The sequence below is a fragment of the Salvelinus sp. IW2-2015 genome, linkage group LG30 (assembly GCF_002910315.2).
Source record: "Salvelinus sp. IW2-2015 linkage group LG30, ASM291031v2, whole genome shotgun sequence".
NCBI classification, from domain to species: domain Eukaryota; kingdom Metazoa; phylum Chordata; class Actinopteri; order Salmoniformes; family Salmonidae; genus Salvelinus; species Salvelinus sp. IW2-2015.
In genome coordinates, this window is record NC_036869.1 from 24,538,369 (window position 1) to 24,559,498 (window position 21,130).

The 21,130-nt window shown below is 44.7% G+C and overlaps 1 protein-coding gene across 1 annotated transcript in view; it reads left to right on the plus strand.

Annotated features, from left to right (window-relative positions):
- The window catches only part of ash1l (ash1 (absent, small, or homeotic)-like (Drosophila)), a 58,087-nt gene that overhangs the window by 27,996 nt on the left and 8,961 nt on the right, over positions 1–21,130 (plus strand). The window contains 11 exon segments of the mRNA XM_023975088.2: positions 4,921–5,067; positions 8,433–8,476; positions 8,479–8,540; positions 8,870–9,019; positions 9,436–9,506; positions 9,623–9,786; positions 12,199–12,351; positions 12,776–12,830; positions 13,057–13,189; positions 13,962–14,237; positions 14,717–14,803. Coding sequence (XP_023830856.1) covers positions 4,921–5,067; positions 8,433–8,476; positions 8,479–8,540; positions 8,870–9,019; positions 9,436–9,506; positions 9,623–9,786; positions 12,199–12,351; positions 12,776–12,830; positions 13,057–13,189; positions 13,962–14,237; positions 14,717–14,803 — 1,342 coding nt within the window.

A 21,130-nucleotide genomic window follows, 5' to 3' on the forward strand; every position in this document is an offset into this window, starting at 1 on the left:
ATTAAATACTTTTTTCTTTACATAGTTGAATGTGCTGACTACAAAATAAAACACCAAAAATTATCAATGGAAATCAAATGTATCAACCCATGGAGGTCTGGATTTGGAGGCACACTCAAAATTAAAGTGGAAAACCACACTACAGGCTATCCAACTTTGATGTAATGTCCTTAAAACAAGTCAAAATGAGGCTCAGTAGTGTGTGTGGACTCCACGTGCCTGTATGACCTCCCTACAACGCCTGGGCATGCTCTGATGAGGTGGGGATGGTCTCCTGAGGATCTCCTCCCAGACCTGGACTAAAGCATCCGCCAACTCCTGGACAGTCTGTGGTGCAACGTGGCGTTGGTGGATGGAGCGAGACATGATGTCCCAGATGTGCTCAATTGGATTCAGGTCTGGGGAACGGGCGGGCCAGTCCATAGCATCAATGCCTTCCTCTTGCAGGAACTGCTGACACTCCAGCCACATGAGGTCTAGCATTGTCTTGCATTAGGAGGAACCCAGGGCCAACCGCACCAGCATATGTCTCACAAGAGGTCTGAGGATCTCATCTCGGTACCTAATGGCAGTCAGGCTACTCTGGCGAGCACATGGAGGGCTGTGCGGCCCCCAAAGAAATGCCACCCCACACCATGACTGACCCACCGCCAAACCGGTCATGCTGGAGGATGTTGCAGGCAGCAGAACGTTCTCCACGCGTCTCCAGACTCGTCACGTCTGTCACGTGCCGTGTGAACCTGCTTTCATCTGTGAAGACACAGCGCCAGTGCGAATTTGCCAATCTTGGTGTTCTCTGGCAAATGCCAAAAGTCCTGCACGGTGTTGGCTGTAAGCACAACCCCCACCTGTGGACGTCGGGCCCTCATACCACCCTCATGGAGTCTGTTTCTGACCGTTTGAGCAGACACATGCACATTTGTGGCTGCTGGAGGTCATTTTGCAGGGCTCTGGCAGTGCTCCTCCTATCCTCCTTGCACAAAGCGGAGGTAGCGGTCCTGCTGCTGGGTTGTTGCCCTCCTACTGCCTCCTCCACGTCTCCTGATGTACTGGCCTGTCTCCTGGTAGCGCCTCCATGCTCTGGACACTACGCTGACAGACACAGCAAACCTTCTTGCCACAGCTCGCATTGATGTGCCATCCTGGATGAGCTGCACTACCTGAGCCACTTGTGTGGGTTGTAGACTCCGTCTCATGCTACCACTAGAGTGAAAGCACCGCCAGCATTCAAAAGTGACCAAAACATCAGCCAAAAGCATAGGAACTGAGAAGTGGTCTGTGGTCACCACCTGCAGAACCACTCCTTTATTGGGGTGTCTTGCTAATTGCCTATAATTTCCACCTTTTGTCTATTCCATTTGCACAACAGCATGTGAAATGTATTGTCAATCAGTGTTGCTTCCTAAGTGGACAGTTTGATTTCACAGAAGTGTGATTGACTTGGAGTTACATTGTGTTGTTTAAGTGTTCCCTTTATTTTTTGAGCAGTGTAAATAAGAATTTCTTAACTGACTTGCCTAGTTAAATAAAGGTTACACTAAAAGCATAACATTTCTCACCCTAATTTTATCATTCTAGTCTAACCAATACCCAAACGGAGTTTTGGTGAAAATAAAGGTGTCATTGATTTATCAAGACCAGTCCCCCCCATACTTGCCTCAGAGAAGCACGAAACGGTGATAAATAGTTGTAGGCTATTGCTTCTAACTTCAATATGCTCTTTGATTAAATGAGACCTACACCACTTTTAACAGCACATTACTCAACACAAGTGAGACTCATGTCGCCTACATAATATGGATAAATATGACGTGACTCTCCGCCAATAATTACATATAGAGGATTGGAGATATTTCTGTAATTCAGGGATATTTATTCCCATAATTTATGAATCCATAACTAATAACATTTCATTTGAGTTTTATCATTTATAATAACTAAGATGCCATATTAGTTACATGTTTTAGTTGAATGTGCAGACTGCACTAGAAAGCAGGACATTTCCTATCAGCGCATATAAAATGCAATGCCCTTAATATTTTGTAATTTTTATTTTCAAATAATGTAAATTAGCAAGAAAAGGTAATTCTTGAACATGGGTGAGACATTGTTACTAATTTGTAATAAAGCCAGTTTATTTCTATTTTTAGAGGGAGAAAAAACTTAAGTCATCTCATGGGTCTCCCAGTCAAGACCAGCATGGGTCTTGAACCAGTATCTGTAGCAACATAGCTTGCACTGCAATGCAGTGTCTTAGACCGCTGCGCCACCAGGCGCTGTACAACGTGACCGGTCGGAAGTGGTAATACTGAAGTCGTGCACAATTATTGTTTCTATTTAGGTTTATGTCGCCCATTCATTGTCAGAGACACAGTAGGAACCAAAAGCATAATCAGTGCTCTAACTCCCCCTTGCGCTGGTCTGGTGCAATGAAATGGTGACGCAGGGTACCGTACTAAACCACAAATTACCTCTCAAACCCGCGGTGTAAGCTCTCAACTTTTAAAGGAGGAACCACTGTACATAACCAACCCATAAAGTAAAATCAACATCCATATATGGCCGCTATGTCAACTTTAAACTTCAATAGATGTCGTTCAATTGGTAACATATACATTTTTGTCTTCTAATGCCTAAGGGGAAAGTAATCTAAAAGTAACTGAATGTAATCAGAGTAGGTTGGATTACTCAACCTAAAGTTACTGATTACAATTTTGGATATGTAACTAGTAAGCGTAACTGATTTACATTTAGAAAGTAATTTCCCCAACCCTGCACATAACCACATACAGTGGGGAGAACAAGTATTTGATACACTGCCGATTTTGCAGGTTTTCCTACTTACAAAGCATGTAGAGGTCTGTAATTTTTATCATAGGTACACTTCAACTGTGAGAGACGGAATCTAAAACAAAAATCCAGAAAATCACATTGTATGATTTTTAAGTAAATTTGCATTTTATTGCATGACATAAGTATTTGATACATCAGAAAAGCAGAACTTAATATTTGGTACAGAAACCTTTGTTTGCAATTAGAGACCATACGTTTCCTGTAGTTCTTGAACAGGTTTGCACACACTGCAGCAGGGATTTTGGCCCACTCCTCCATACAGACCTTCTCCAGATCCTTCAGGTTTCGGGGCTGTCGCTGGGCAATACGGACTTTCAGCTCCCTCCAAAGATTTTCTATTGGGTTCAGGTCTGGAGACTGGCTAGGCCACTCCAGGACCTTGAGATACTCCTTAGTTGCCCTGGCTGTGTGTTTCGGGTCGTTGTCATGCTGGAAGACCCAGCCACGACCCATCTTCAATGCTCTTACTGAGGGAAGGAGGTTGTTGGCCAAGATCTTGCCGATACATGGCCCCATCCATCCTCCCCTCAATACGGTGCAGTCGTCGTCTGTCCCCTTTGCAGAAAAGCATCCCCAAAGAATGATGTTTCCACCTCCATGCTTCACGGTTGGCATGGTGTTCTTGGGGTTGTACTCATCCTTCTTCTTCCTCCAAACACGGCGAGTGGAGTTTAGACCAAAAAGCTCTTTTTGTCTCATCAGACCACATTACCTTCTCCCATTCCTCCTCTGGATCATCCAGATGGTCATTGGCAAACTTCAGACGGGCCTGGACATGCGCTGGCTTGAGCAGGGGGACCTTGCGTGCGCTGCAGGATTTTAATCCATGACGGCGTAGTGTGTTACTAATGGTTTTCTTTGAGACTGTGGTCCCAGCTCTCTTCAGGTCATTGACCAGGTCCTGCCGTGTAGTTCTGGGCTGATCCCTCACCTTCCTCATGATCATTGATGCCCCACGAGGTGAGATCTTGCATGGAGCCCCAGACCGAGGGTGATTGACCGTCATCTTGAACTTCTTCCATTTCTAATAATTGCGCCAACAGTTGTTGCCTTCTCACCAAGCTGCTTGCCTATTGTCCTGTAGCCCATCCCAGCCTTGTGCAGGTCTACAATTCTATCCCTGATGTCCTTACACAGCTCTCTGTCTTGGCCATTGTGGAGAGGTTTGAGTCTGTTTGATTGAGTGTGTGGACAGGTGTCTTTTATACAGGTAACGAGTTCAAACAGGTGCAGTTACTACAGGTAATGAGTGGAGAACAGGAGGGCTTCTTAAGGAAAAACTAACAGGTCTGTGAGAGCCGGAATTCTTACTGGTTGGTAGGTGATCAAATACTTATGTCATGCAATAAAATGCAAATTAATTACTTAAAAATCATACAATGTAGTTTTCTGGATTTTGTTTTAGATTCCGTCTCCTACAGTTGAAGTGTACCTATGATAAAAAATTACAGACCTGTACATGCTTTGCGCAAGTAGGAAAACCTGCACCTGCAGTGCAAATACTTGTTCTCTCCACTGTATATATATTTCCCACAAACCCTACCTCCCCTAATTGGAGTAAACTAGTAAACAACAGCACTTAGGCTTCTACTTCCAGCTGATACATACTATATACATTTTACAGACATAATGTATTTTACAATTGTTACCTGCACCTCTCCCATCTATTTCTGATGTCCGTCCAGTTTGATTTCTATTTACCCGATATTTATAACTGTGCTATTAAACAAAAGTTCTGAATCTATACATTTTACAGACACAGTATATTTAATTTCTGCCCTTTAAATTCATATTCATTATATAAATAGGCCTTTGCGCCTCCTTAGCGCCAGCCGAATATAGAGCCCGTAGTCTCCCATTGACATCAATTTATGACTAAGAGAAAATTTGACTTAAGTGTAAGTTGGGAAGGATTCGCGGCCAAATGTAATGTATTCTTCCCCGTTAAATCATGATTCTATTTTTGTGCACTTTTGACTGGTTCTGTAGTGTCAGTCTGTTCCTAAACGCTGTATAGTATTTTTATATTTTAATGTCGCTCTTCCCCACCCTCTGTGTGTCCTGTAGAAGTCGCATGATGGAGCAGTACTTTGCCCACAGCGGCCAATACTGTCTGAACCTGGACAGCGGCATGGTGATCGACAGCTACCGGATGGGCAACGAGGCCCGCTTCATCAACCACAGCTGTGAACCCAACTGTGAGATGCAGAAGTGGTGAGTTAGTAAGACAATAATATGCCATTTAGCGTGCATATATTTTGGTATGGGTGGCCCGAGCGGGAATAGAACCCACTATCCTTGGCGTTGAAAGCGCCATGCTCTACCAACTGAGCCACACATGACAACTCTAGTAGTGCTTGGGGTTCAGCTAGGGACGGTTTACCGGACACAGTACTTATTTTACCGAAAAGCATGTTCAATGGATATTCTCCCATTTAAAAGTGCTTCTTAGTCCTAGACAAGGCTTAATCTGTTTCCAGGAAACTGTCTCTTAGGCTCATGTTGAGGAGCTAATTCTCTAGTACAGAAGACAATCAGTCTGTTAACACACAATAGTATGATTTACTAAGTGTCTACCAAGCTTGTTATTTTTGACAGGGAACAATACATGAAAGRTAGAACACAAGGTAAAACCAAGGTTACGAGATGGAATTGAAAGGAAGTAAAACAGACAGTTGTCGCTTAGATTTTCACTGCTGAGAGGTAACTTAATACTGGTGCAGACGCTTTGTAAATCTGCACCTAAATCCCCTCACCCCCTCCACTTAATGGTCTGCTTCTGTCACGATAACCTGATAAGATCACGTCGTCTGGACTATGCCCGAGTATACCACACTAAACAGTTTAAAGCCCTTTCACTGAGATAAACCAATTGACCAACCTGCAGACTATTACAGGATTGCACACCTCAGTCAGGATCAAGCACGACAGTTGTAGGTCTGGTTAAGCAGGGTTCTGAATCATTGGTTCCTTCTCTAAGATACATAACTATTATCGTTTGTCTGGTTGGGTTGAATGAAAACGCAAATTGGACCTCAACATGTTCATCCCACCGTTTAAGTGAAGAGGAATTTCAGCAACTCTTACATTTACATTTACATTTAAGTCATTTAGCAGACGCTCTTATCCAGAGCGACTTACAAATTGGTGCATTCACCTTATGATAATCCAGTGGAACAACCACTTTACAATAGTGCATCTAACTCTTTTAAGGGGGGGGGGGGTTAGAGGGATTACTTTATCCTATCCTAGGTATTCTTAAAGAGGTGGGGTTTCAGGTGTCTCCGGAAGGGGTGATTGACTCCCTGACCTGGCGTCGTGAGGGAGTTTGTTCCACCATTGGGGTGCCAGAGCAGCGAACAGTTTTGACTGGGCTGAGCGGGAACTGTACTTCCTCAGAGGTAGGGAGGCGAGCAGGCCAGAGGTGGATGAACGCAGTGCCCTTGTTTGGGTGTAGGGCCTGATCAGAGCCTGAAGGTACGGAGGTGCCGTTCCCCTCACAGCTCCGTAGGCAAGCACCATGGTCTTGTAGCGGATGCGAGCTTCAACTGGAAGCCAGTGGAGAGAGCGGAGGAGCGGGTGGACGTGAAAGAACTTGGGAAGGTTGAACACCAGCGGGCTGCGGCGTTCTGGATGAGTTGTAGGGGTTTAATGGCACAGGCAGGGAGCCCAGCCAACATCGAGTTGCAGTAATCCAGACGGGAGATGACAAGTGCCTGGTTAGGACCTGCGCCGCTTCCTGTGTGAGGCAGGGTCGTACTCTGCGAATGTTGTAGAGCATGAACCTACAGGAACGGGTCACCGCCTTGATGTTAGTTGAGAACGACAGGGTGTTGTCCAGGATCACGCCAGGTTCTTAGCACTCTGGGAGGAGGACACAATGGAGTTGTCAACCGTGATGGCGAGATCATGGAACGGGCAGTCCTTCCCCGGAGGAAGAGCAGCTCTGTCTTGCCGAGGTTCAGCTTGAGGTGGTGATCCGTCATCCACACTGATATGTCTCCAGAGATGCGATTCGCCACCTGGTTATCAGAAGGGGGAAAGGAGAAGATTAATTGTGTGTCGTCTGCATAGCAATGATAGGAGAGACCATGTGAGGATATGACAGAGCCAAGTGACTTGGTGTATAGCGAGAAAGGAGAGGGCCTAGAACAGAGCCCTGGGGGACACTAGTGGTGAGAGCACGTGGTGCGGAGACAGATTCTCGCCACGCCACCTGGTAGGAGCGACCTGTCAGGTAGGACGCAATCCAAGCGTGGGCCGCGCCGGAGATGCCCAGCTCGGAGAGGGTGGAGAGGAGGATCTGATGGTTCACAGTATCAAAGGCAGCCGATAGGTCTAGAAGGATGAGAGCAGAGGAGAGAGAGTTAGCTTTAGCAGTGCGGAGCGCCTCCGTGACACAGGAAGAGCAGTCTCAGTTGAATCAAGAAGGTCATTCTGAGAGAGATAGCAGGAGAGCTGGCCAAGGACGGCAGTTCAAGAGTTTTGGAAGAGAAAGAAAGAAGGGATACTGGTCTGTAGTTGTTGACATCGGAGGGATCGAGTGTAGGTTTTTTCAGAAGGGGTGCAACTCTCGCTCTCTTGAAGACGGAAGGGACGTAGCCAGCGGTCAAGGATGAGTTGATGAGCGGGTGAGGTAAGGGAGAAGGTCTCCGGAAATGGTCTGGAGAAGAGAGGAGGGGATAGGGTCAAGCGGGCAGGTTGTTGGGCGGCCGGCCGTCACAAGACGCGAGATTTCATCTGGAGAGAGAGGGGAGAAGAGGTCAAAGCACAGGGTAGGGCAGTGTGAGCAGAACCAGCAGTGTCGTTTGACTTAGCAAACGAGGATCGGATGTCGTCGACCTTCTTTTCAAAATGGTTGACGAAGTCATCCGCAGAGAGGGAGGAGGGGGGGGGGGAGGATTCAGGAGGGAGGAGAAGTGGCAAAGAGCTTCCTAGGGTTACTAGCCACACCCACCTGCAGCCAGTTGAAAAAAAATAGCTTTTTCATAGCTTTTTCATTGTTGAAAGTATTGTTAAAACCCCAATGTTTAACCCCGAAAGGACCTGAACGCATACCGTAAAAACGGTTCACGACTGTTGATAAAGACGGTTACCGGTTTTCCTCCTTGCCGTTCGTGAACATCCAGTCAGTAAACTAGGGCACACCAATCTAACAACTGTCTCTCTGCTGTGGTGTGGAGCAGGCCTCGAATAAGAGATCTACAGGGATAGAGAATTTCTAGTGTGAAGCGCGGCCGTCATCCATCTAGTCACAGAAGAACGATTATACGGCGTGGTAGCTGGGGCCTTGGACACAGCTGTACTAGTGCCCAGAGAAAATGTGCCGAAACTGCTTTTTGTCCTCACAGGAGAAAAATTAGACAGCAAAGGGAAAGTGCAGCCTATACGGTTGTACTGTGCAGGGAGATGAAGAAAGAATGCTGCCAAATTGGCACCCTATTCCCTATATAGTGCACTACTTTTGACCAGAGCTCTATGCTCAGGCTGTGCCCTATGCTCAAGTTCAAAGCCTGCCTGGGCAAATCTGAGCTCTCCCTTCCGCTCACTCTCTTCCCTCCTGTCTGTTGCTCCTGCAGGTCGGTGAATGGGGTGTACAGGATCGGCCTCTTCGCCCTCAGGGACAGAGCAGCGGCACGGAGCTCACCTACGACTACAACTTCCACTCCTTCAACACCGAAGAGCAGGTGGGTGTGGCTGCACATCGACCATCTTCTCCAATCCCCTCCCAGTTACAGACCCAACTTAACCTGATTCCAGATCTGTTTTTGCCACGGCAAGCCAGCACAAACAGGTCTGGGACCAGGCTACCCCCATCTCTCTCTTGGTTATATTACCATCTGAGAGCGCTCAACTGGGTTTCGATCTTTGATCTAAATTCTCCCCACTGTTCTCTATTCCTGGCATACACTACACATTCCTTTGTGTCACCTCATACCTTGACCTTCTCTCCCCTTACCTTCTCCCTCCTACGGCTGCTTCCTCTCTCTCTCGCCCCCCACCTCTCTCTCTCCAGCAAGTGTGTAAGTGTGGCTCTGAGGGCTGCCGGGGTATCATTGGAGGGAAGAGTCAGCGAATCAACGGGATGCCTGGGAAGACGGGCGGGGCACGGCGGCTGGGTCGACTCAAGGAGAAACGCAAGTCCAAGCACCAGCTGAAAAAACGAGTGCGTGTAAGGGAGAGGGGGAGTGAGACTCGAGGAAATGTCAGAGGAAAAAAGGTTATCAGGTGTCTTGTTACTGCTGCCGTAAATGGGTCTTGATATTTACCGTTGTCGGACGTTTTTACACAGCATACGGTGCATAATGCACAAAGACATATTCTGATCCTAAATCAGTCCAATTTTTGCTATTTCTTTAGCTCTGTAACGTAGAGTGCGGTCTCCTACCTGGTTAAGTTTATTTTAAGGGGCAGTGTGTATGTAGGACAGTGTGGTTCTTTGTCTCAAAGGATATTTTTGTGGCGTGGAAGGTTCTATAATAAAAAAGATTACACAATGGACATGAATAGTGAGATGGGTGGACTTAAGAGGCATATGATCAGCAGTACTCGTATCTCTAACTCTCCCCTTCTTTTCCCAAGGAGGAGGAATCAAGTGACAGCAGCAAGTTTTATCCCCACCTTCTCATGAAACCCATGTCCAATAGAGAGAGGTASACACACACACTGCGCGCACGTRCCAAACACTCAACCACTCTCCCCATCATGCACATGCCAACACAACACACATACTCACCGCTCTCGCTCGCTCTCTCTCTCCGTGGCTCAGAAACTTTGTGCTGAAACACCGGGTGTTCCTGCTCAGGAACTGGGAGAAGATGAGGGAGAAGCAGGAGCTGTTAAAGAGGGAAGGCGAGAGGGAGGCCAGTGGCGGCCTGTCCATCTACACACGCTGGGGAGGAGTCATCCGCGAYGATGGAAACATCAAGTCAGGTCAGTGTGTGAGGAGTCAGAGGCGAGTGTGAGAGAGGAAACAGGGGACCATAGCCATATGTGCAGAATCACAGAACTAGAATAATCATTCTATTTCTATATGCAGGAATGTACCAGAGGTAAGTTTTCCAAAAAGCTTTGTAACACTAGCATGATCTTTCCTCCTTTGCTTAYAATAGACTTGTGATGATATTAGTGCCACAAAGCTTTTGGTGAAACTCGCCGCAGTTTAGTCCTGATTTATATAACTGGTTGTTTGGATGCTGATTGGCTAAGCAGYGGTCCAAACCGTGCTGTATTTGCCGTCACAGGCACACTATGCCTGCTAACAGTTCCATCTGAAAATGATCACTGCGCCTCTCCCATAAGAGTATCATGTTGCTTTCCAAATCATCTCTTGTATTTATCTCAGCTCGCACATTATTTCTCCTTGCTTCCAGCCTAGCATTTAGTTTGGTACTGTGGGGGTTAATATAAGCTTCGCTGTCTACCTSTCCGACCCCGGAACAATTTTTACTTTGGAATTTCAATCTCTGTACCATACATAGACTGTGAACGGTGCCTAGACGATACAACTATGCAAAAATTATTAATAACTTGGGTCACGTCCGAAATAACTAACCAGATTTGTCTGCACTATATCTTCTGGTGAAATAATTAACTTTTCAAAATAAGGTTTTAAAGAAAATATGTAAAATACCAGTCGAAAGTTTGAACAGACCTACTCATTCAAGGGTTTGTATTTATTTGTACTATTTTCTACATTGTCGAAAAATAGTGAAGACATCAAAACTATGAAATAACAAATATGGAGTCATGTAGTAACCAAAAAAAGTGTTAAACAAATGTAAAAATATTTTGGATTCTTCAAAGTAGCCACCCTTTGCCTTGATGACAGCTTTGTACACTCTTAGCATTCTTTCAACCAGCTTCATGAGGAATGCTTTTTCCAACAGTCTTGAAGGAGTTCCCACATATGCTGAGCACTTGTTGGCTGCTTTTCCGTTACTCTGCGTTCCAACTCATCCCAAACCATCTCAATTGCGTTGAGGTTGGGTCATCTGATGCAGCACTTCATCACTCTCCTTGGTCAAATAGCCCTTACACAGCTTGGAGGTGTGTTTTGGGTATTTGTCCTGTTGGAAAACAAATGATAGTCCCACTAATTGCAAACCAGATGGGATGGCGTATCGCTGCAGAATGCTGTGGTAGCCATGCTGGTTAAGTGTGCCTTGAATTCTAAATAAATAAGACAGTGTCACCAGCAAAGCACCATCACACCACCKCCATGCTTYACGGTGGGAACAACATATGCGGAGATCATCCGTTCACCTACTCTGCGTCTCACAAAGACCCGGTGGTTGGAATCAAAAATCTCAAATCAGACCAAAGGACAGATTTCCACCGGTCTAATGTCCATTGCTTGTGTTTCTTGGCCCAAGCAAGTCTCTTCTTTTTAATGGTGTCCTTTAGTAGTRGTTTCTTTGTAGCAATTCGACCATGAAGGCCTCCTTCACACAGTCTCTTCTGAACAGTTTATGTTGATGTTTACTACTTGAACTCTGAAGCATGTATTTGGGCTGCAATTCCGAAGGCTGATAACTTCAACTTATCCTCTGTAGCAGAGGTAACTCTGGGTCTTCCATTCCTGTGGCAGTCCTCGAGAGCCCGTTTCATCATAGCGCTTGATGGTTTTTGCGACTGCACTTGAAAACTTTCAAAGTTCTTGAAATTTTCCGTATTGACTGACCTTCATGTCTTAAAGTAATGGACTGTCGCTTATTTGAGCTGTTCTTGCCATAATATGGACTTGGTCTTTTASCAAATAGGGCTCTCTTCTGTATACCACCCCTACCTTGTCACAACACAACTGATTGGCTCAAACGTGCCTTTAACAAGGCACACCTCTTAATTGAAATGCATTCCAGGTGATTACCTCATGAAGCTGGTTGAGAGAATGCCAGGAGTGTGCAAAGCTGTCATCAAGACAAAGGGTGGCTACTTTAAAGAATCAAAAATATATTTAGATTTATCTCTTTTATTTTATAGTCTGTTATGCTACAATGTAGAAAATAGTAAAAATAAAGAAAAACCCTTGTGAGTAGGTGTGTCAACTTTTGACTGGAACTGTAATTCATTGTATTTTTTCTAAAAGCAAAACATAGCCTTTATATTTAAGCAATACGTGCCGTATACGAGGCAGTGCTGTATCATGAATACAGTCACAGGTAAATGGGTTGACTGGCCCGAACAACGCCATTTACCTGTGACTATTCATGATACAGCGCTGCCTCTTGTGGCTTATTGCTTACATATAATGGGTATGTTTTGTATATGGTGTCAATGTTTTTGATGGCTTGTTGACTCAATTGCTCTGTGTGTGTGTGTGTGTTTGTCACGTTGTCGTCGCAGACGTGTTCCTGACACAGTTCTCGGCGCTGCAGACGTCCCGGTCGGTGCGCACGCGGAGGCTGGCGGCAGCCGAGGAGAACACGGAGGTCACCCGCACCGCCCGCCTGGCACACATCTTCAAAGAGATCTGTGACATGATCACCAGCTACAAGGGTCAGTGATACAAACACACATGCGATACACACTGACACACACTCCATCACTCACACACTGTACTCCTTCACATACTGTACTCCTTCACATAAACTCCCTAGTCTCTAGACAAACTTTCATTGCCATCTCTGATGTATTCAGAGAGACTGCTGGTCACCGGGTTTTAATTCAAGCAAATGAGCAAGACAGTATAAAGTCAACACTTCTCTGTAATGCAACCCAATCTCAACAGGACTCAGTCCACGTGCTTGTACTGACCACTACAACTGGCTTACCTGTGTGGCTTTTGCCTCGACAAACGTCTACTGATGTACATCTGATTCAAATTGGCAAAGACACATTTTCCCCTGAGTATATTTATGCCCTATAACAGTAAAAGGAAATACTCTGCCGAATATAATAAAACATCTCTCTCTGTCCGTAGACTCAGCTGGTCAGACCCTTGCTGCTCCGCTGGTCAACCTACCTTCAAGAAAGCGGTAAGCGTTTGCGTGTTTGTTTTCATTATGCCTGCTAGTGCTTTCACCCATGTTTACTGTATGTAAGTGTATTGTGCAACACTTTGTCTTATCCAGGTCAGAACGCCCTCAATGTTCTTATCGCTTCCTGCAACCATTACGATCATGTTTGGATTTATGACACAAGAGGCCCAGTTTTGGCTCTCACCCATGACTCATTGTGGTGTGTGTGTGTGTTTGACCCCAGGAACACGCAGTATTATGAGAAGGTGTCAGACCCGCTGGACCTGAGCACCATTGAGAAGCAGATCACCACAGGGCACTACAAGACTGTGGAGGCCTTTGACACCGACATGCTCAAAGTGTTCCGCAATGCAGAGGTGGGTCTCCCACAATCCTCCTCCCTATGGGATATACACGGCCACGGATCATTTACACACACAGCACAGAGGTATATTTGATTTACTGTGCAGGATGTAAGTGCCACTGGAATCTTAAGGGTACTCATTGCTAGACAGGGGGGTTGTTTAGCAGCAAAACCGATGTGTGCGCAACCGAGGAGCAAAACAGGCGTTTTTGGTTAAAAGTCAAAGGATCGTTGGCACTGTCAATTATATTTCCTCTCCAAATCTTACATTTGCACAATGAGCTCTTGTTGCAGCTCAAATAGGTTGTAAAAGTTGTTGGTTAGCTAGCAAATTTTTGCCAGGTCAAACACAAGACATGGTATCAATAACAAGATAAGAGCTGAAATGAGCCACCTACAATTCCCCACATGGCAGCTTCTTGTCTTGTTGCTAGCTATCTGACTGTCTAGAATCATAACAACACACAGACTTCTGCCCCATCGACGCGTGCATTGTTTTCATGACATTGTCAGCAAACCCGTCAATGAAGCGGAAGTTTGAAGTGCACCTTGAAAGTAATTTAGCCCGCCGTCCAAAGGCCCTCAGTGTCTGCAATGAACCCCAGGGAAAATGTATCCTTGTGCAAGGCCTTAGAATTCCCAGTGGGATATTGGAAGCCTGGTCAAACTTATTTAGGTAGCTTTGTTATTATTTTCATGGGAGCTGGTCTTTGACTCCACTTTACAACACACACTATTTCCCAAGTTCTCAACGTTGTTGCCCTGTGCACCTTCCATCCTGGCAGAAATACTACGGGCGGAAGTCRTCGGTTGGGAGGGATGTGTGCCGGCTGAGGAAGGCCTACTAYGGAGCTCGCCACGAGGCTGCCGTTCAGATCGACGAGATCGTTGGGGAGACAGCCAGCGAAGCGGACAGCTCGGATTCGCTGGAGCGAGACCACGCCCATCACCACCACGGAGGGGGCTGGCCGGGCACCCACGATAAAGACGATGACATAATCCGCTGCATCTGCGGCATGTACAAAGATGAGGGCCTGATGATCCAGTGTGAGAAGTGCATGGTGAGAGAGGGTCTGGAGAATAGAGTCCCAAATGGTGACCTATTCCCTACATAGTGCACTACTTTTGACCAGAGTCCTATGGCCTAGTTTTGTCTCTTATAGCCCTATTGGTCCTTGTGAAAAGTAATGCACTTTATGGTGAATTTGGGACACAGCCAAACACTGCCGGCTCATTTTTGTGTTGAATGTTGGCCTGGAATCCAAACTGAATATGGATACAACTGAATATCAGTAACTCTAGTAGTAAAACCAAGTAATATTCAGTTTGGATTCCAGGCTTGTTGAATGTAGTGGTACCTGCCTGATGATTCTGAGTGAATGGTGAGTGTTTGTTCTTGTCTGTGGAAGCAATGTTTTAAAGCAGGAGTTGGTTATKTGAGAGACTGCTAAGCATGGCACTCTAATATAAATTGTTAGTGTTCGTTTTGGCTGTGATCCTGGTGAGAGTCAGTGTAAACGGTGATGTCTGTTTGTCACAGGTGTGGCAGCACTTTGACTGCATGCGGCTTGAGGCGGAGGTGGAACACTACCTGTGTGATCAGTGCGACCCCCGACCTGTGGACAGGGTGAGTGTTGTCCTCTTTAACCCAACCTCGACCGCACCCCGTGGTCTAAACCAACCTGTTCAGTGGGTTTCTAATCAGACCATGGGTGTTTCTCTATGCTCATAGTACTGTGCTCCACACTCATGCTCAGAGGATGTTCTCCTGAGCATGTTCTTGTGAGGACGCGAGTGTGAATAAAATATTACATTTGAGAAGCAATCGCACTCCCCCTACTGTTATGGCATGCTGCACCTACCCATTCACTGAACATGATAATCTAGCTAGCCATCTAGTTTAACAGTCATAAACAAATTCAAACGAATGTTATGCAAAGTAGATGACTAGCTGTCAATTTTCCATGGGTAGCTAGCTACCAATTCTTTGTGGCTAACTAGCTTGCCAGTTCGCCTTATTGACTTACTATGGGCTTGTGATCTACGCACACTCCAGTGTGTAGGTATTATAGGCAGGTAAACATGCAAAAATGAATACAGTATGTATTAACATATCAWGCTAAAATATTGTAGTCAGGCAACTTATGAAATGTGAATGGGCAACATTTCATTCCAAATCCTGAGTTTTTCTCTTGCCTGAGCTCAAATAATGGCCGCTATTGATTTCAAGACATTTTAGCATTTTTTGTCGTTGTCATATTTCTCTGCATACCTTCTGTTGAAGCTTGCGTCGATGCATGCTTCAAAATATGTACAAACGGAGAACGAAACCCACCGAATAGCTTAGTAGAACAATGACATTGTTTACCTGCAAGGCAGTAGTAAAAGCTTATATTTTGGGCTCTGATGGGAACGGCAGTCGAACTAAGCTCTTAAGGCATTTCTAAGTTATATTCTTGAAGAATCAATGGAGATATAATCAGTAATTTACAAGTCCAAAAATGTACAGTATGTACCATTCGCAGATTGCTGCTTGTAAATGTATCAGGGAATAGAGTGCCATTTGGGACAGAAACATTTTTGTTCCAGGCATGAACATTGTTCGATTAAAAACTAAAGGTGGTGATGTCTACGGCTGCTATGGTGATTGTATTACTGCCAAGCTCTGATCCTGCTGATGGTCATTAGTAGCCTACCAAACTTGATGATTAGTACTCCGCACTCTATTGTATTTGTATCTGTATTTATTATGGATCCCCATTATCTGCAAATATATTCAAAATAATCAAAACAGACCTTATTTATATACGTATTCAGAACCTTTGCTATGAGACTCGATATTGAGCTCATAGCAAAGGGTGGATCCTGTTTCCATTGATCATCATTGAGATGTTTCTACAACTTAATTTGGAGTCCACCTGTTGTAAATTCAATTGATTGGACATGATTTGGAAAGACACACAACTGTATGTAAGGTCCCACAGTTGTCAGAGCAAAAACCAAGCCATGAGGTTGAAGGAATTGTCCGTAGATGSTCCAAGACTCTTCCTAGAGCTGGTCGCCCGGCCATACTGAGTAATCGGGGGAGAAGGTCCTTGGTCAGGGAGGTGACCAAGAACCCGATGGTCACTCTGACAGAGATCCAGAGTTCCTCTATGGAGAATGACAACCAGAATGACAACCATCTCTGCAGCACTCCACCAAATCAGGCCTTTATGGTAGAATGGCCAGACGGAAGCCACTCCTCAGTAAAAGGCACATGACAGCCTGCTTGGAGTTTGCCAAAAGGCACATAAAGGACTGTCAGACCATGAGAAAAAAAGATGATCTGGTCTGATGGAACCAAGATTAAACTCTTTGGCCTGAATGCAAAGGGTCATGTCAGGAGGGAACCTGGCACCATCCCTACAGTGAAGCATGGTGGTGGCAGCATCAATGATGTGGGGATGTTTTTCAGCAGGCAGGGACTGGGAGACTAGTCAGGATCGAGGGAAAGATGAACGTAGAAATGTACAGCGAGATCCTTGATGAAAACCTGCTCCAGAGCGCTCAGGATCTTAGACTAGGGCGAAAGTTCACCTTCCAACAGGACAACGACCCAAAGCACACAGCCAAGACAACACAGGAGTGACTATCCAAATACAGGTGCCAAGCTTTTAGCGTCATACCCAAGAATACTCGCGTCTTGTAATCGCTGCCAAAGGTGATTTGACAAAGTGCAGAGTAAAGGGTCTGAATACTTATGTAAATCTGATGTATACGTTTTTTATTTTTAATAGATTTTCAAAGATTCTTATGGGGTATTGTGTGTAGATTGAGGGGGGGGAAACTATTTAATCAATTCTAGAATAAGGCTGTAATGTGGAAAAAGTCAAGGGGTCTGAATGCACTGTATAAAATTAAAACATTACTATACATTCACAACAGGTACATTCACAACTAAATATCTACAACACAAAATCCATGTGTACGTGTGTATGTATTGTGTGTATGCATGTGTCTGTGCCTATGTTTGTGTTGGTGCTATTGTCCCTCATCACTCTGGCATCAATGCAAATGTAATCGAATATCAAATCAAACACTTAATGAAAGCCCATGAGGTCATGCTCATATTAAGCACATTGGTTTGCTTTACAACAGGAGTATAGCCTACCTGGCTGGCATGAAAATAAACCATGGGAAAAGCGCCCTCTGTTCACTATCTAAGTACATAGATTATGTATTTTTGACAGGTGCATGGTAATGGTCCATTCTAAATCAAAAGAAATTTCACACATATATTATTTAGTAAATGTAAAGACAATTTTTAATCAAGAATAGTCTGATGGGTGGCAGGATTAGCCCATCACTGGTGAATGATGTCCAATGTGTGCAGAAAGGCAAGAAACGGCACACGTCYTTTTTTGCGACTTTTTCAAATCATAGTCGTGGACACCTCATGTAGCCTAGCCCATAGRCCTATATGTTTTGATAAGGTGGCCAAATAACAAATGAAAACTAAGCACATTAATCTGATATACAACTCTTCTAGAGCCTAACAGGCGGTGCATGAGTTTCAAGATAAAAATGCACCTTTTTAATAATAAAGCATTAAATGCATAATCACAATTGCGGTCATTTTTGAGAAGTGTTTTCCCGCGAATTTATTGCATTTTGGAACATTCACGCTTATAGCCTACTGCCATGTGTGCGTTTTTGCACTTATAATGTAAAGAAATAGCCTAATAGTTTATCAACATTAAGTTAAATGTTCTGATCTGTTCCATCAGCCTAATGGCTTTAAAAAATAAAAAATAAAATGTTATGCGAGTGGTTATATTACGTCGGGGATATTTATTTCTCGCACAGAAGGACAAGTTGCCCATTAGAATAGGTCAACTTTTGTACTATGGGGGACAGTAGATTGACATGCTTTTGCTGTTCGTTAGGCCTACGCATCTTGTTGGCTGACGAAAGTAGGCTAAATGTGGACAGTTCTTACCTCTTCAATATGGCCTTAGAATTTGATAAGAGTGACACATGCAGTTGCATCCCCGACGTGTCTTCACTTGTAGCCTACTTCGGCACTGAGATGCCTGTGAGAAGGACCCGATCACGTGAGGGGCATTGGCTAATAAAAATTGAGATCTGAGAGAGACGTGAGTGAGACGTGCTCCGGAGCACGGCAACCGGGAGAAGGGAATTATAACTATTATATTCAGCCCAAGGGCACAACAGCCACTTTGGTCGCAAAAGTCTAGGCTTTTTTTAGGGGGCATTATGGCCACACGAGGGATGTCCCTGGGAAATTCGAGGCCTGGTGAGAATATTATCAAGTGCTTGTCAAATTGTGAATGAGATACGGATGAAGTGTGTGCAGCCTGCACAAGAAACAAATCAGAGCTCGTGTCTTTCATGGAACGTTTTTCAAATCAGACGCATCATGCAGCTTAAGAATGTATTAAAAATCAAAACATATAGGCCAACGTTTATCGCAAGTTTGTTAGCCACATGTGTGCACTCCCTTGGAAATCATTTGAAGAAAATATCCTTTCTATTTTATTCAGCTATGTTCAATTGTATTTTCATACTATAAAATAATACAAATGAATTCTAAGCAAATCTTGCCTGAAATTATTTGGTGTAGCCCACAGCCATATGGCATAGCCATATCAGCGCCTAACATAAGGACAACTCAAGAGTATGCTATTCTGTTCTTCTGAAATAGACATTTCGTTCATATCATGTTTCTTTAGACCTGTCTAAAATAATGGATTTAATGTGAAGGTGTAGGCTATATTAAATGGATTTAGACTTTTTTATGTAATGTTCCAAAGGTCTGCATCCGTATGTGTGGAAGCCAGGAGATGCGAAATGTTTGTTACATTTTTCCAAAACTCTAAACACAAAAATGCAAACACTGCATTCAAAACTGTTTCCTCTGTCCAAAATGTTTTTTAGTTTTTTTTTGCATCAAAATGACACAGATCATATGAATAGATCTGTCTACCAACCAATAACACGAAACACTACTATGAATATCCTATCAGTAGGTTTATGCCTTTTGCATTTTCAGTGTTACACTTTAGCCGGTTGTAAAATATTATTACAGTAATGTATACCTACTCAAATATACATAAACACACCACATGCAATACAGTAACAAAAACATTGTCATTCATTTCCAAAATGCAGTATTTTTGAACACTTGTTTTGTATGTAAAACGTTCCATACCCAACAGGAGAGAACCAGGAAAAACATTCAGTAAAATAAAGGGTTTTCAGTACCCCCCCCCCAAAAAATGTAAGTGGCTCATTCTTTCAAAACTCTGAAGATAAAAACATGCAAAATGTAAGAAGAAAGGCTGCATCCTGCCTCCTATTTTGGTCTGGCCACAGCACCTCATCTTCATCACAAGCGATGTTCTCCCTGGCTAAACAGCAGGGAAAGAATTTTCTGGAGTGACGGATCCAGACGCCGAAAGCCCCCACATCAACTTCACCACATGCATCCTTCATTGCCTGGAGAAGAGGCATGCGTGCAAAGGTTGGCGGTCATACACCTTCCATCACCATGCTGAAAAAAACCTCTATAATTGGGAATATGGTGGGAGGTATAGAACAATAAATTGTGGGTGGGCAGTGAACCAGTTGCGGACCAGAGCAGACCGGTGGAAACGCACGTTGTCCCAGATGACAACATACCTAGGCTGCTCTGGTCCACCCCTCTGCTCAGCTGGAATGAGGATGCCATGTAGTGTATCCAGGAATGTGATGAGAAAGGCGGTGTTGTAGGGACCAAGGTTGGCATGGTGATGGAGGGTGCCTTGCTGGCTAACGGCTGTGCACATGGTGATATTCCTTCCATGCTGTCCAGGGACATTCACAATGGCACTACCCTCACCACCTAGGGGCGGCCCATCAGGAATTCCAGGATCCAGTTGCAGAGGGAGGTGTTTAGTCCAAGGATCCTTAGCTTAGTGATGAGCATTGAGGGCACTATGATGTTGAACGCTGAGCTGTAGTCAATGAATAGCATTCTCACGTAGGTGTTCCTTTAGTCCAGGTGGGAAAGGGCAGTGTGGAGTGCAATAGAGATGGCATCATCTGTGGATCTGTTTGAGTGGTATGCAAATTGGAGTGGGTCTAGGGTTTCCAGGATAATTGTGTTAATGTGAGCCATTACCAGCCTTTCAAAGCACTTCATGGTTACAGACGTGAGTGCTACGGGTCGGTGGTCATTTAGGCAGGTTACCTTAGTGTTCTTGGGCACAGGGACTATGGTGGTCTGCGTGAAACATGTTGGTATTACAGACTCGGACAGTGAGGTTAAAAATGTCAGTGAAGACACCTGCCGGTTGGTCAGCACATGCCCAGAGCGCAGGTCCTGGTAATCTGTCTTGTGAATATTGACATGTTTCAAGTTCTTACTCACATCGGCTACGGCGAGCATGATCACACAGTCGTCCGGAAAAGCTGACGCTGTCATCCATGCCTCAGTGTTGCTTGCCTCGAAGCGAGCATAGAAGTGACTTAGCTCGTCTGGTAGGCTCATGTCACTGGGCAGCTCGCGGCTGTGCTTCCCTTTGTAGTCTGTAATAGTTTGCGGGTCCTGCCACCACGTAAGACGTGTTTGATGGTTCGTCAGGGGACATAGCGGGATATCTTATAAGCTTCCGGGTTAGAGTTCCGCACCTTGAAAGCGGCAGCTCAACCCTTTAGCTCAGTGCGAATGTTGCCTGTAATCCATGGATTCTGGTTGGGGTATGTACAGTTGAAGTTGGACGTTTACATACACCTTAGCCAAATACATTTAAACTCAGTTTTTCGCAATTCTTGACATTTAATCCCAGTAAAAATTCACTGTTTTAGGTCAGTTAGGATCGGCACTTTATTTTAAGAATGTGAAATGTTAGAATAATAGTAGAGAGAATGACTTATTTCAGCTTTTATTTCTTTCATCACAATCCCAGTG